We start from the raw sequence: 17989 nt of genomic DNA, 5'->3' as shown, positions 1-17989 counted from the left end.
CACACATTCATTAGTTGATATATTATTCTCTTCCTGAACATTTTTCACACATTCATTAGCTTATATATTATTCTCTTCCTGGACATTTTGCACACATTCATTAATTCATATATTATTCTCTTCCTGGACATTTTTCACACATTCATTAGTTCATATATTATTCTCTTCCTGAACATTTTTCACACATTCATTACTTCATATATTATTCTCTTTCTGAACATTTTTCACACATTCATTAGTTCATATATTATTCTCTTCCTGGACATTTTTCACACATTCATTAGTTCATATATTATTCTCTTCCTGGACATTTTTCACACATTCATTAGTTTATATATTATTCTCTTCCTAAACATTTTTCACACATTCATTAGTACATATATTATTCTCTTCCTGAACATTTTTCACACATTCATTAGTTCATATATTATTCTCGGCCTGAACATTTTTCATACATTCATTAGTTAATATATTATTCTCTTTCCGGACATTTTTTACACATACATTAGTTCATGTATTATTATCTTCCTGGACATTTTTCACACATTCAATAGTTCATATATAATTCTCTTCTTGGACATTTTTCACGCATTCATTAGTTCATGGATTAATCTCTTCCAGGACATTTTACACATTCATTAGTTCATATATTAATCTCCTCCTTAACATTTTTCACACATTCATTAGTTCATATATTAATCTCCCACTGGACATTTTTAACACATTCATTAGTTCATATATTAATCTGTTGCTGAACATTTTTCACACATACCTTCATTCATAAATTATTCTCTTCCTGGACATTTTTCATAGATTCATTCATTCATTGATTTAATCTCTTCCTGAACATTTTTACACGTTCATTCATTCATATATAAGTCTCTTTCTGAACATTTTTCACACATTCATTAGTCCATATATTATTCTCTTTCTGGACATTTTTCACACATACATTAGTTTATAGTTTCATCTCTTCCCGGACATATTCCACATTCATTAGTTCATATATTAATCTCCTCCTGAACATTTTCCACACATTCATTAGTTCATATATTAATCTCTTCCTGAACATTTTTCACACATTCATTAGTTCATATATTATTCTCTTCCTGAACATTTTTCACACATTCATTAGTTCATATATTATTCTCTTCCTGAACATTGTTCACACATTCATTAGTTCATATATTATTCTCTTCCTGGACATTTTTCACACATTCATTAGTTCATATATTATTCTCTTCCTGAACATTTTTCAGGCATTCATTAGCTTATATATTATTCTCTTCCTGAACATTTTTCAGGCATTCATTAGCTCATATATCTCTTCCTGGACATTTTACACACATTCATTAGTTCATATATTATTCTCATTTTGGACATTTTTCACACATTAATTAGTTCATATATTAATATCCTCCTGGACATTTTTCACACATATTAGTTCATACATTAATATCTTGCTGGATATTTTTCACACATTTATTAGTTCATACATTAATATCTTGCTGAACATTTTTCGAACATTCATTCATTCATATATTAATCTCTTCCTGGACATTTTTCACACATTCATTAGTTCATATATTAATCTCTTTCTGGGCCTTTTTTTTATAAAAGTAGTTTGGAGAGCTTGTAAAAATTTCTGTGCAATTCAATGTATAATACTGTAGAGAAATTTTTACTACTTTCTTTGCCACGTTAATTTACTATCATTATTTAACCTCCTTCAACTACATATTTTGACTTAGATTTCTAGCAGAATTTTTCTCTTATCTGACTTTGCAGAAAATTTCACTTTTTAACATCTATGTTCAAATATTCTTGATGCTGAAGTTTAGAAATGCTGAGAGAGGTCATTTTGTTTGTGCTTACCTTGGTTATTGTAAAATGTTCTTACCTAACCTTCTGTCATACTTCTCATTGTGAAGAAGGGAGTAAATAACCTAAACAATTTTTGAAAATAACAATACCTACATTTGTTTTGTATGTTTTTTCCAGAACTTCTTTTGAATTCATCTTCACTGGAACAAACTCATCTTGAATTTGATTTGGAAACAAAAAATTCTATTTTGAATAATTACTGTGAAATAAGTATTCCTGAGTCATATCTACAAAATAAATTTTTGGACAATGCAACAAATACATCATTTTCTTTTGGAATTGGTCCCCCTACATCAGAGAACGCTTCAGCTGAACCTTCAAAAAATAAACATTTTAGGCAAAACCGGAAAAGGAAAATCAAGTAAGTATAAAAATTTTCAGTTTCTTAATTGTTCTTTCCAGAGAAAAACAAAAATGAACTGAAACCTTAATTAACATAACAGGATTGATTTATGCTTACAAGTAATACATCAAAATTGTGCAATGCATATGAATATTCCAAGTAATATATGAAAGATGACGTAATATATGAAAGATGAAGTAATATATGAAAGATGGTCTTACTAATATGTGTAAGAACACATTGAACATAACTGATATGGATATAGCAACAACTGACTGCACTCTGTTTCAAAGGTACCTTGACAAAACATATTTAGAATAAAGGAATCACTGCTGCATTGTCACATGTGACTTCATGCTTTATAAAAAGCAATCTTAATATAAGTATAAATTTGTTTTTATCATCCAATCAGCAATAGGAATGTTTCATCTTTACAAATGGTTTCGTTTTTAAAAACCATTTGCAAAGCAGAAATTTGTAAATTGTCTAAAATGAAAATTGATAAAAAATTGCTATGATTGTTTTAATCAATATAAGGTTGTTATAATTTTCCAAACAACCCTGTTTTAATAAAAAATGGGTGGGAGATTCCATTAATTGAAGTGCCACTTCTGGTGAGAGATTTTCAAGTGGCAATCGTTCTCTTTCGCTACAGATCCTGGAATTGGAATTGCATACAACTCCAAGGCTCATAAGATCTAAATCACTATTGTGTGATGATTTTCACTTTTAATGAATGGCTGTGGAGAACTTTGGTGTGATGGATCCTCTGATGGATTCATTTTTACAACATGTTTGGTGCAGGATATCATTCTTGAGAGATGATACTTCAGATGTAAAGTTTCAAAGTTGCAAACATTTTACAAAATTAAATGTAAATATCTTTTAAATGAACTACCAGATTAAAGGGAACTTTCTCTTTATAAAAATGATTGATTCTTACTTATAAACAAAAAGGATAAAACAAAGAACTATAACATTACTGATATAAACATAACAGGCTTTATTTGCACTTACAAGTCGTATGCCGAACATATAAACACATGTTAATCTTCTTAATAGACGTTATAATCTCGCAAATAACCACCATACGATAATTATACTTGACCATATTTTTTGATAAAATTAAAAAAAAATAATGACATTTCAATACACCTAGCCAATACCCTCCTCCTGTAAATAAAAAAAGATGATGATTATTCCCGATTAAAAATGGAGGATGTTTAAAATGTGGAATAAACAAAAAACATTGATGCTTCTTTGGAGCGAAATCCAAAAATCGAAATATTGAATTTCAAATAAAACCAATGTTATCTATTTTATTGTCATGTCACAGTAATGAACATATCTAAAAATTACGAAAAACGATAAGGAAGAAAATTAGCAAAAATTGAGTTTTGTTAAGAATTAAACAGAATAATAACAAGGGAGGTAATTATTTTCTGGAAACTGAAAATCTTAGACCAATTTAGCAAAAACTCAATTTTCACTAATTGTCTTCGAAAACTGTTTTCATTAATAATTATTTTTCCACGTTAGCGTTTTCATAATTTTTGGATATGTTCATGTGGCATGACAATTAAGTAGATAACATTGGTTTTACTTGAACTTCAATATTTTGAATTTCAAATTTCACCCTAATAATGAAATATCTTAACTCCGACTCCTAGTCCAATGAATTTATTTTTTACATGGTTTTCCTGTTTGGTTTTACCAGTTTTTTTTATTACATTTTCTAACTAAGCAAGGCACATTGCCACTTTGATGTAGTGGGCTACTATCAGGGACCTAATTTTCAGGGGTACTATGTAGGGAGTTTAGTAGCAAGATGTCTGTTTACATTACACTTGAACTTCTGCATGTCAGTGCAGTTGGGGAAGCAGGAACCCGGAAGAGAATTCCAAAGTCTATCAGTTCTGGGGAAGAAGCTATTAGAGTAGAAGGGTTTCTTACATCTGGGGATTTCTACTGTGTAGAATATTTAAGATTTTTTTTTAAGGAGACCATCGTGCCATACCCTGTCAAAAGCCTTAGATATATATAGGGCTACTGCCTCTCCTCCCATGCCTTATCCAGTGCTTGGTATATACATTCAGAGATTACAGTTAGAATATCTGCAGTAGAATGGACTTGTCTAAATCCATATTGAGTGTCAGACAGAAGTTTAGCAGCTGTAAGGTGGTAGACTAGAGCTTGATTAATTAAAGACTAAAATATTTTGGCGAAAAGCGGGAGGAGGTTAATTGGGCAATAATTTAATGGTCAGTTCATTCGCCATAGTTTAGAGAGAATTGGAGCAACCTCAGTGGAGCATTTTTTTAATAGCACATGGGGCATCTCTGATGTGATCTCTAATGGCATCCCAGTCAGCCTTATTTTAGTATGTTGTCGTTTTGAGCAATGGCTCTTCAACTTGGGGTCGAGAGTTTAGAGTGGTTCTATCATTATCACAGCATGATCAGCATTCCTAAGTGGGCAATCAGCAGTTGTTACACAATCCTCAGGATCTCTTAAGAAATAGATCCAGAAGTGGGGCTTGCTGGTCCTGGCGATCTGGGAGATGGGCTGGGAATGTTACTGTCTGCGTCAAGAAATGGGATATAGCAAAGTTATGGATGATGCTACCAACTGTGTCAGTGTAGTTAGAGAAGCCAAGCCAAGCCAAGCCAATTTCTGTGGTGGGCATTAAAGTCACCTAATATGTGTAATTTAGAGTTTAGAGAGAATTGGAGCAACCTCAGTGGAGCATTTATTTAATAGCACAAGGATGAGATCAGGTCCATATGCTTTTGAGGTGTCTAGGTTTTTTATGATATCATGTCCTTGAGAAGGGTAATTTTCAGATCATCTAGTGTGGTTTGTGTGCACAGATGAAAACCAGGGAGGGAATGGTTTGCTGGGTCCAAGGTAGAGTTCGAGGGAAAATAAGGGGCAAACATGTCAGCTTTTCAGTTGCTGTGCAAACAACCTCATGATTGTTGGATAGTGGAGGAATTATTGATTGCCCATTATTTACTACACTATTGTAGATTTTCCAGAAATCATGAGTTCCTAATTTCTGCGCTTCAATGCGTTTCCTGGTGGTTTCAGTATATTCACTCTTAGCTGTTGCTACTTCTTTCTTACAATTACTTCTAGCTTCTATATACTTTGTCTGTTTGTACAGGACTTATGCCAGATAAATCTATGGTGCGACTGTTGCCTCTGAGCAATGGTTGCTGTGCAAGCAGGAGTAAACCATTGAGGAGAATGGGGTTTGCTATAGAACTGCTGTGTAGGAACATGTGCTTCAATTGCTGTTTTGAATCATTCAGTAGTCTCATTTGTGCACTATTCTGCAGGAAGAGGAAAAATATTTCCCCATGGGGCATCTCTGATGTGATCTCTAATGGCATCCCAGTCAGCCTTATTTTAGTATGTTGTCGTTTTGAGCAATGGTTCTTCAACTTGGGGTGGAGAATTTAGAGTGATTCTATCATTATCACAGCATGATCAGCATTCCTGAGTGGGCAATCAGCATTTGTTACACAATTCTCAGCATCTCTTGTCAGAAATAGATCCAGAAGTGAGGCTTGCTGGTCCTGGTGATCTGGGAGACGGGCTGGGAATGTTACTGTCTGCATCAAGAAATGGGATGTAGCAAAGTTATGGATGATGCTACCAACTGTCTCAGTGTAGTTAGAGAAGCCAAGCCAAGCCAAGCCAATTTCTGTGGTGGGCGTTAAAGTCACCAAATATGTGTATTTGGGCACTAGTGTCAAGAGAGAGAGTGCTACATCTATGCTGTCAGACATAATTGATGGAGAGCAATAAAAAACATACAGGTAGCTAACGCTATGTTGTAAATTTAGTTTAAAGTACATGAAAGCCTGGCACCTGATTCTAGTTTAGATTCCCTATACATGGGGAGGGTGTTACAAATATAGACTCCAAGTCCATTCCTGTTAACATCCTTATGACAAAGTGGAAGATAACCGGACATGTTAAAGGTGTTAGAGGGGATGGAGGAGTGCAAGTTAGTTTCACTTAGTTCTAAGATATCTGGGGAGTTTGCTACAAGAAATGATTTGACATCATCTAAGTTAGTTGTAAGTGCTCGAATATGTATAAATGCAAGCCTCAAGGCAGGAGGCGTGAGTGTGTGTTTGGTTTGAACATTTTTTTGGATTGAGTTATCACTTCATTCTATTTCGTAGTTTCAGATCTAGATTGAGGTGCTAGGCAAAACGGATGTGCATAGGTACCATCATGCAACGAGTAGACCATCAGCCGGCTCCTCATCCACAGGAATGTGGCCTCGGGAATGCCTACCAGAGATGAATGCAGGGTGCCTTTCTATGTGCGACATGGCACTACAAATATCCAGATATTACACAACTGATGATAGAACAGTTGCTTTAAGCGCTATCAAAGAGTTCGGGTTCATGTACCGTCAGTTGAGAAACAGCAATCAGTAACTGTCAAACCGGTACCCTCAAACCTGTCCGACAGGAGTGGCTCAGTCCAATCATGTTAGCATATATGGTAAATAAGCACACCCAAGATACCCAGGTATAGGGGAAGGGAATGAGGCAAATTTGGGGGACGGCATTCATTGCCCTAGTTAGAAAACAAGGCTAAGCACTGGGCGTCTCTAATGAGTCCTTGTGGCCGCACCTCTGCTCCTGGCTAATAGGCAAAGAAGGAGTATGGAGTATAGATAGGCAGAGCCTATCTACTCCTTAAGCAGTTTGATCGTCACCAGCTCTAGGGAGATTGTCGTCCAGGAATGAGGAGGCCTTCCTCCCCTGTTTCGTGTCAAGACGTATGAGGTCTGTGGCACAAGTTTACAAATCAAAGTTTTCCTTATCCTAGATGGATGACCTAACCAGATCCATCAGCACTGATTTCAAAGCCAGGTATTTCTATGCTCTATCATGGATAGTTAGGATTGACAGAGTTAGTATCAAAGAATTAGTATCTGCTTTGAAGTTACACTCCTCAGAATAGGATTAAGATTGATTACATTTTTAAAGGAGATATGTATGAGTGTGGGGTGTAGATTAAAGGTGAATATCTACTAGGATTAAGAGAAGATCAAATATGGTTTGTGGATTAATGACTAATTGGAAAATTATAGTATAAGGGTTAGGGTGCATTTCGAAATGTGCTTTAAGTGTTAGTTTTCAAGTAAAGATAATCACCAGTACTTTATCCCATCTAATGAAAGAAATATATAGTTGCTAGTTGATACAGATCACTTATAATCTGACACAAACTGTGGCTAATAGGTATCTATTTTGTAGATATTCTATAGAGTATAAATATAGGTTAAGCTAATGCATCCCTTAGCAATAGAAATCTATAGATGTTTAATATTTATCGATTTTGAAAGGGTCAGCCTACTAAAGTTTAGGACCAGAAGCTAAACCCTCCTTCAAGATACGTGCAAAGTATGTAATTTTATATCAGCTTGAGGAGAAGAGCAATTAGTTTTTTGTCCAGTTGAAAAAGGAGAGATTATATAGCTTACAAGAATACAGCATTAATCTATATATATATATATAAATTCGTATTCCTGTCTCTTTGTTTGTTTACAATTTGATTAATATATACAAAAGATCCATTACTTTATCATATTATTCATTCCTATACTATGATTATTGCAAAATATAAGATTAAAGAGGTGATGTCATTTGTATTAGTTATTGTTTATAGTGAGACAATTATTTTTAGTGTTCTATTTAAGTTTATTATTTAAATTTGATTTATGTTGATAATATTTAATTAAAAAATTTATTTTTACCGACATCGATGTTTTTTTACGAATCGGTTTGAGTTATTTCCCTTAGGCACGAACGTTGTTCTTTTTGTTTTTGTTTTATTTTTCGGCGGATATTAAAACTAAAAACTTTCAAGCATTATTTTTGGAATTAGTTTAGATAAAATAATTTCCGTGATTTCGCAATTAACGTTGTGGTCCAGTGAATGTTTATTTTAAAATAAACAAACAATTCAATTCAACTACAATTCTTTATTTAAAACAAAAACAAAAAACTTTCATTTACGTTTTTTTACCAGATTTTTTCTTCTTCACATTTTTTTGGCATCGTAACTAAGTTTTTTTTTTCTTTTAATAATGCAAACATAAACATTCGGTTAACACAACTTCTACTTTGGTATTTTTGAAACTAAATTATTTACAGTTGGTTTTCGTTGCAACAGACTGTAAAGACAAATCTTTCTAGACTGATGTATCCTAAAAGAAATTCACTTAAACTGGAATACAGTCATGAAAAAGTGCTTAATATCTGGAGAATAGCTTCTCTTTGTATCCCTTCTGCCGAAATATCTGGAGAGTTTGTCACGTACTTCTTTTTTCGGGGAGAGGAGATTACATTTTTATGTTTTCATTCGTTCTTTTATTTTGGAAATTTTTGTTGGGGTAACGATGGATTTGACATATAATTAAAAACTGCTCAATATTCTTAGTATAGCATGTGTGGCGAAACCGAATTTCATGTCAACCCTGGCAACACTGGGTATCCATGCTAGTATACAATATAGATATACAGGAATTTGGGGAGGATTTAAGAGTATAAGGATTTTTAATGTTTATCATGCAAACCAGACAGGCAGGTATCTTAGAGGCAAAGCATTATCAGTTCAAAGCAGACATTTAGAAATAACATTTGTATTAGTCATTTTAGTAACATACATCAGTAACAATATACATGTGGCCATTATAGGCCTTATATTTAAACATTACACTTAGTCATAGAATGAGAAATTATGATTTCCAAAAAGAGGGAAGCAGTATACGTAAATAAGAGCAAGAAAACAGGTTTGGTGAATAAGCAATAACTTAATTGCTTCCTAAGCAGTGGTTTGTACAATTTAGCAGCTTTTGTATGATTTTGCTTTTATTTTTGGAGATATATTTTGTACTGTAATGCTTCTACTTCATCAAGATATTTCGGTCTGTCAGATCACTGCAAATCCTGTCTGGACAGCTGTTTCGTTTTGGTTGTGATGTCACACAGGATCAATGAAAATTCTGTCTTTGATTGGGATCACTGTGGATTACATTGGATAACAATCGGATTGTAATCTGAAAGTTATCCTGTTACTGAATCAATTGGCAATTGGATTAGTCTGGGATTGATCCAGAATTATAATCTTATCTCCCCCACCCCAAAAAATAACGGGCATAAAATAATAAGAAGCAACCAATGGCACGATAGCTTTTTTTATAGTTTCTTCCTTTTTTTTACATAGGAGTCACTATTTATCTAGGCCTAAAGGTCACTGTAGTAGAAATTTGGTAAATTGAATTACTTAAGGGGATGACTCCTCAAGAATTTGTTTATGTTGAACTTGAATATGATCAACTTGTAGTCAGCTGGAAAGCAGGCAAATGGAAGAGAGTTCCACAGTGTAGTTCTAAGAAAGAAGCTTTGTTCATGGAATCTACGTTTAGAATTAGGCACAGAAAAAGAGTGGGGGAAATTATTGATAGTGGTTTCAGCTAGACGAGTGTTTTTCATGAAAGTTTGGCGAGGGGGGACCATAGATTGGAGCTCAGACAGGCACCTGCCATGAAAATAGTGATAGAGTAAAAACAGGCTTGTAACGTCTCTTCTGTGGGAAAGAAGTTGCAGGGAAGAGAAAAGGGCATCCCCACCAGGTTACAAAGTCTATTTTGAACTTTGTTGAAGCATAATAAAAGTTTTCCGGCAGCTCCTGCCCAGATGTAGCAACAGTTCTCCATCTGTGGATGTACCTGACTCTTACTTAGGTAGAGAATTGCATCAGTAGTGAGATATCTACTGGAGTGCTAAAAGGATCCCACCATTTTTCCAGCCCAGAAGCTTGTCAAAACATGGAGCCCCCCCCCCCCAAGAGGAGAGCCATTCATTTCAATTGATGCCAGATATGAGATCAGAGCTTTGATGATATAAAGATAGAAGCTTGGTTTTAGATGCATTAAAATTAACCAGCCACTTCTTCCCCATTGCACCACATTCTCCAGATTAGAGGAGAGAGAATCGGAGAGAACTTGGTCATTTACGGCTTTTGATGTGTTGTGACATAGATGGTAGTGTCATCAGCATAAATGTCTTTGGATGATCTTAGGATGTGATTTGGAAGATCATTAATGTAATCAGTAAGAATGTTGGGTCCAAGATGGGCCCCTGAGCGACTCCAGCATTAATAATGTGAGCTTCTGATTTCTGCCCATCAATCACTACTCTTATGAACCTATCAGAGAGAAATGGTTTAATAATTGAGAAAACATTTCTAGTTATACTGTAGCTGGAGATCTTGTGAAGTAGGCCTTTATGGCATCCCCTACCAAAGGTCTTTGATATGTCAAGAGCAATTGTCCTAGAAAAGAAGGCTCCATCGAGAGATTCACTAATCCTATGAGATATAACCGTTACTACATCTGCTGTAGATCTAGCAGAGCAGAGACCATGTTGCATGTCACTAAGAAGGTTATTTTTGCTGAGATGGTTAACACGGAATACAGCAACTTACTCATGACGCACAAGAGACTAATTGGTCTGTACTGAGAGGAAGATGACCGATCACCTGAAGTCTTAAATACAGGGCATATTGATGAGGTTTTTCAGGGTGTTGGGAAGCAATTCTCTTTAAGACAGTGCTTAAACAGGTTTGTAAGTATGGGAACTAGTTCTGGTTGAAGCTTTTTCAGCACTATAATTGAAATGCCATCAGAGTCAGTTGCTTTACTGGAATCAAGGTTTTTTATTAGCTTGGCAATATCACACACAGATATTTGTATGTTGCATAGCATGGTTTCTGATAAAAGAGGACATATGAGGGGTTGACGGTCTTAGTCGCATAGGGTATAATTAGTTGCAAAGTTCTTGGCAAAGAATTTGGCTTTGTCTGATGCTGACAAGATCCTCAGGTCTATTGATGATGGTTGGGATAGAGCATATGATTCTGTTCAAAAACTGGTGGCAATCAAGCCGCTGCTTAGCTACTTTGAACTTTGCGGATTGATCATACCACTCTCTTGCATTATTTATTACTTTTTTACAGTGGTTGCTGGCAGTCCTAGAATCGGCTTCAATCTCAGTACAGCTTCATGTTTTTCTTTTGATCCCCTTTCCATAAAGGCAATGTTATCTTTTTAAAAATTTCTTCTCTGTATAATATGCGTCTTTACTCCCCTCCTCTGAAGAGAAGCGTTTGGATTCGAAATGTCATGGCCTAAAGAGGTTTCCCTATCCCCAAATATTGTAGTCCCTTTTGGGCTGAAAGCATAATAAAATTTAATTGTAATTTTTTTCATCCCTTTGTTATTTTAACTTATTCTATAAACTTAGTTTGTGTTTTAAAATGTATTTATAGTGTACTAGCATGGGCGCCCGGCGTTGCCCGGGTGTTTGGAGGTGTATGCTGAGCAAAAAAAAAGGGGTAATTTTTTAAAATTTGACCCCTATTATGACCCCTGAAAATTTATTGTTTTGGCCTCAAATCAAGTTATTAAGTTAGATCCATGTCCAAGGAACCTATATCTAAAATTTCAAGGGTGTAGACCCCAAATTGTCGGAGAGGTTTGCTAGAGTTCTCAAAGCTCAAATCGTTGAACTTTGACCCCTTAATCGCCAAATTTCTGGCTAAAAACCGATCACATAGATTTTTCCAAATCTCAGTACCCTGTATAATTTCGAGTCTGTAGACTAAAAATTGACAGAGTTATTTCGTAGGGAAATGTACACAGACACACACACTTTTACTTTCACTTTTATAGATATATAGATTTAAAATTTGAGTCTGACAGAATGACAAAGTGATATTGCAAACCGATATATTAAACAAACGAACTTCAAAGAGACAAATGAACACATAAGTAAAAAAAATTTGTATTAGAAAACATTTCTTGATTATTCCACTTTTTTTTTACAGACCTGACGACTGAGGTTCGCTCTTAATAAAAATTGTTTTTTATAGTCTTAATTTTGACTTCCTTTTTCATAAAAAAACTAAAAAAAATCAAGAAGGAAAAGAAATTTAATTTTATTCTTTTTTCATTAATTTCTTTCTGTGCAAAGCAATTCTTTCAAACTTAATCTGTTTCCAAAATGTTTTTATTTCATTCCCCTCCCCCTTCATTCATTTTCCTCCGCATCCTGGCAAGTATTAAAATAAACCATTTATAATATTTATTTATGGATTTATTTACTTATCATTTCTTTTGTATCGGTAAATGAATTCCATGCACCCACCATGTTTAAGTTTGGGAGTAAAAAATGTACGATGAACAGAAGGATAGGGAAAATAATGTATATAAATACGCAATCATAGGTCATTATAAACATCATATATATTTTTACAGACAGCATTACAAAACTTCCAAATTGGAGTGAAATAAAGAACACGATGATTTATACTGAAACTCATCTAATATTAATAATAAAAAATAATTAAAAAAACACAAGTTGTTTGTTTAAGTATTATAAGCAATTGAATATTTCGTTGTATTATAGATTTTAAAGATTAGAATGCGTTCTTTAATTACTTATAAATTACATTTTAAAAAGTGAAGGAACACTTTGAAGTTTATTTAATATAATTAAATGAAAATTATGCATGTAAGATTATGAATATTTGAAGCAGAACACAAGCAAAACATTTGATATGAGTTAAGACAATAAACAAATATTAAAATTAAACAATTTTTTTAATCAAAATGATTTTTTTCAAATCAAAATGAATGTTTTTTAATCGAAATGAACAATATTTTTTTAAAATCAAAATGAATATTTTTTTAATCAAAATCAATATTTTTTAATCAAAATGAATATTTTTTAATCAAAATGAACCACAATATTTTTAAATACAAATGAACCACAATATTTTTTCAAAATCAAAAACAATATTTTTAATGGGTTTGTATTACTGTACACATAGATTCGAAAAAGTTGCCAAAAACAAATATATAACAAAAAAATGTTATCAAAGGCAAGATAAGTTACTTTTCTACCAAACTGGATATATTTTTCGTATTTTTATTCAATGTAACATGTTTATTCAGCTCGAAAACTATACAGTGTTTACCGATGTATTGGAAAATTCAAGATGGCGTCTGAGTCTCTCTTTAACACGGTAAGTTTGGGAAAAAGTGTTATAAATAGAAAACTGAATAAAATACGGTTAAAAACTCGCTCAATATGTTACCGTGACATAGGTTGACATATATTCGGCGGGTTTGTAATAGTATTTTTTCTAGTTTTTTATTTATAACACCTTTTCCCATACTTACCGTGTTAAAGAGGGAGTGAGGCGCCATCTTGAATTTTCCAATACATCGGTAAACACCGTATGGTTTTCGAGCTGAATAAACATGTTACATTGAATAAAAACACGAAAAATGGTTATGGTTAACTTTCGTCACCCGTTGTTTACAAAGCCATTTGCCGAAAGTGACGTTTTATCTACGGATGATCAAAACCGTATAGAATGAACCTTTTTTTATATAAGTTTTATTCAAACAGGCTTTATGGACTTTTTTTTTGTATTTATTAACTGTTTTATTCTTTTTATCAAACAAAAATAGAATTTTTATATTGACATATTATGGACTGTTTTTCAAACATCGAAATTTTAAAATTAGTTTTATTTAAAAAAAAAAAAAGAAAGACGGTGTTTTTTTTTAAATTAAATTCTAAACTTTATTTGAATTTTTCAACAAACTTTTACAGAGATAAAAAATAGACTTTATAGATATTAACGAAAAGTCTTTGTTTATTTTAACTCTTTAACAAATTTTTACAGACATAAAAAATAGACTTTATAGATATTTTATAATTTATTTTTAATATATTTAAAACTTTAATTTTAAAATTTCGATGTTTGAAAAACAGTCCATTATGTCTGTAAAAGCTGGTTGAAAAATTCAAATAAAGTTTAGAATTTAATTTAAAAAAAAACACCGTCTTTCTTTTTTTTTTTTTTAAATAAAACTAATTTTAAAATTTCGATGTTTGAAAAACAGTCCATAATATGTCAATATAAAAATTCTATTTTTGTTTGATAAAAAGAATAAAACAGTTAATAAATACAAAAAAAAGTCCATTAAGTTCAAATAAAGCCTGTTTGAATAAAACTTATATAAAAAAATGGTTCATTCTATACGGTTTTGATCATCCGTAGATAAAACGTCACTTCCGGCAAATGGCTTTGTAAACAACGGGTGACGAAAGTTAACCATAACCCGAAAAATATATCCAGTTTGGTAGAAAAGTAACTTATCTTGCCTTTGATAACATGTATTTGTTATATATTTGGTTTTTGACAACTTTTTCGAATCTATGTGTACAGTAATACAAACCCGTTTTTCGAGCTGAATAAATATGTTACATTGAATAAAAACACGAAAAATATATCCAGTTTGGTAGAAAAGTAACTTATCTTGCCTTTGATAACATTTATTTGTTATATATTTGTTTTTTGGCAACTTATTCGAATCTATGTGTACAGTAATACAAACCCGAAATGAATTTAAGACCACGAGTGAAATGAGAAAATGAAGAAAATCACATTTACTGTGTGTGTTTACTGTTTATGTAAGTCAGTGGGTTTGGTTGCCATAACAACGTGACGGTAGTGAACGTGTGTGTGTGCGCGTGTGCTTGCTAGTACTACTACTAAGTTTGTAGGAGCGTTTGATTTCGTGTAGTTTAGTTTCGTATATAAGTTTCGTATTTTTTTAATTTGTAAATAACAAGTTATTAAAAAATTAAACCCTTCCAAGATGGACAATAAATAAAGCCATAATATTTTATGGTAAAGGTAAGAGCGTAGGAACCATAGTTTTTTAGGAGATGTGATTATTGGATTAACCAATCAGAAATCGTCTGTGGCACACACATCTCTGTTTTTATAGATATACTAGTATGGGTGCCCGGCGTTGCCCGGGTGTTTGGAGGTGTATGCTGAGCAAAAAAAAGGGGTAATTTTTTAAACTTTGACCCCTATTATGACCCCTGAAAATTTATTGTTTTGGCCTCAAATCAAGTTATTAAGTTAGATCCATGTCCAAGGAACCTATATCTAAAATTTCAAGGGTGTAGACCCAAAATTGTCGGAGAAGTTTGCTAGAGTTCTCAAAGCTCAAATCGTTGAACTTTGACCCCTTAATCGCCAAATTTCTGGCTAAAAACCGATCACATAGATTTTTCCAAATCTCAGTACCCTGTATAATTTCGAGTCTGTAGACTAAAAATTGACAGAGTTATTTCGTAGGGAAATGTACACAGACACACACACTTTTACTTTCACTTTTATAGATATATAGATTTAAAATTTGAGTCTGACAGAATGACAAAGTGATATTGCAAACCGATATATTAAACAAACGAACTTCAAAGAGACAAATGAACACATAAGTAAAAAAAATTTGTATTAGAAAACATTTCTAGATTATTCCACGTTTTGTTTTACAGACCTGACGACTGAGGTTCGCTCTTAATAAAAATTGTTTTTTATAGTCTTAATTTTGACTTCCTTTTTCATAAAAAAACTAAAAAAAATCAAGAAGGAAAAGAAATTTAATTTTATTCTTTTTTCATTAATTTCTTTCTGTGCAAAGCAATTCTTTCAAACTTAATCTGTTTCCAAAATGTTTTTATTTCATTCCCCTCCCCCTTCATTCATTTTCCTCCGCATCCTGGCAAGTATTAAAATAAACCATTTATAATATTTATTTATGGATTTATTTACTTATCATTTCTTTTGTATCGGTAAATGAATTCCATGCACCCACCATGTTTAAGTTTGGGAGTAAAAAATGTACGATGAACAGAAGGATAGGGAAAATAATGTATATAAATACGCAATCATAGGTCATTATAAACATCATATATATTTTTACAGACAGCGTTACAAAACTTCCAAATTGGAGTGAAATAAAGAACACGATGATTTATACTGAAACTCATCTAATATTAATAATAAAAAATAATTAAAAAAACACAAGTTGTTTGTTTAAGTATTATAAGCAATTGAATATTTCGTTGTATTATAGATTTTAAAGATTAGAATGCGTTCTTTAATTACTTATAAATTACATTTTAAAAAAGTGAAGGAACACGATTTGATTTGTAGTAAACTTGAAGTTTATTTAATATAATTAAATGAAAATTATGCATGTAAGATTATGAATATTTGAAGCAGAACACAAGCAAAACATTTGATATGAGTTAAGACAATAAACAAATATTAAAATTAAACAATTTTTTTAATCAAAATGATTTTTTTCAAATCAAAATGAATGTTTTTTAATCGAAATGAACAATATTTTTTTTAAATCAAAATGAATATTTTTTTTAATCAAAATCAATATTTTTTAATCAAAATGAATATTTTTTAATCAGAATGAACCACAATATTTTTAAATACAAATGAACCACAATATTTTTTCAAAATCAAAAACAATATTTTTAATGGGTTTGTATTACTGCACACATAGATTCGAAAAAGTTGCCAAAAACAAATATATAACAAAAAAATGTTATCAAAGGCAAGATAAGTTACTTTTCTACCAAACTGGATATATTTTTCGTATTTTTATTCAATGTAACATGTTTATTCAGCTCGAAAACTATACAGTGTTTACCGATGTATTGGAAAATTCAAGATGGCGTCTGAGTCTCTCTTTAACACGGTAAGTTTGGGAAAAAGTGTTATAAATAGAAAACTGAATAAAATACGGTTAAAAACTCGCTCAATATGTTACCGTGACATAGGTTGACATATATTCGGCGGGTTTGTAATAGTATTTTTTCTAGTTTTTTATTTATAACACCTTTTCCCATACTTACCGTGTTAAAGAGGGAGTGAGGCGCCATCTTGAATTTTCCAATACATCGGTAAACACCGTATGGTTTTCGAGCTGAATAAACATGTTACATTGAATAAAAACACGAAAAATGGTTATGGTTAACTTTCGTCACCCGTTGTTTACAAAGCCATTTGCCGGAAGTGACGTTTTATCTACGGATGATCAAAACCGTATAGAATGAACCTTTTTTTATATAAGTTTTATTCAAACAGGCTTTATGGACTTTTTTTTTGTATTTATTAACTGTTTTATTCTTTTTATCAAACAAAAATAGAATTTTTATATTGACATATTATGGACTGTTTTTCAAACATCGAAATTTTAAAATTAGTTTTATTTAAAAAAAAAAAAAAGAAAGACGGTGTTTTTTTTTTAAAATTAAATTCTAAACTTTATTTGAATTTTTCAACAAACTTTTACAGAGATAAAAAATAGACTTTATAGATATTAACGAAAAGTCTTTGTTTATTTTAACTCTTTAACAAATTTTTACAGACATAAAAAATAGACTTTATAGATATTTTATAATTTATTTTAAATATATTTAAAACTTTAATTTTAAAATTTCGATGTTTGAAAAACAGTCCATTATGTCTGTAAAAGCTGGTTGAAAAATTCAAATAAAGTTTAGAATTTAATTTAAAAAAAAACACCGTCTTTCTTTTTTTTTTTTTAAATAAAACTAATTTTAAAGTTTCGTATTTTTTTAATTTGTAAATAACAAGTTATTAAAAAATTAAACCCTTCCAAGATGGACAATAAATAAAGCCATAATATTTTATGGTAAAGGTAAGAGCGTAGGAACCATAGTTTTTTAGGAGATGTGATTATTGGATTAACCAATCAGAAATCGTCTGTGGCACACACATCTCTGTTTTTATAGATATATAGATAGATATAGATAT

General features: G+C 31.9%; 1 protein-coding gene across 3 annotated transcripts in view; it reads left to right on the top strand.

Moving 5' to 3' along the window:
• The window catches only part of LOC145246794 (telomerase protein component 1-like), a 715591-nt gene that overhangs the window by 69206 nt on the left and 628396 nt on the right, over positions 1–17989 (top strand). For 2 of the 3 annotated variants that reach the window (XM_080108593.1, XM_080108592.1), the window contains exon 3: positions 2002–2245. The exons of the other annotated variant lie outside the window; for it this stretch is intronic. In XM_080108593.1, the coding sequence (XP_079964719.1) occupies positions 2002–2245 (244 nt within the window). The remainder of the gene's footprint in view (positions 1–2001; positions 2246–17989) is intronic. 3 annotated transcript variants of the gene reach the window in all.

The sequence above is a fragment of the Euprymna scolopes genome, chromosome 24 (assembly GCF_053919585.1).
Source record: "Euprymna scolopes isolate OS-2025 chromosome 24, ASM5391958v1, whole genome shotgun sequence".
In the NCBI taxonomy this organism is placed as follows: domain Eukaryota; kingdom Metazoa; phylum Mollusca; class Cephalopoda; order Sepiida; family Sepiolidae; genus Euprymna; species Euprymna scolopes.
This window is presented reverse-complemented; position numbering and strand designations above follow the sequence as displayed.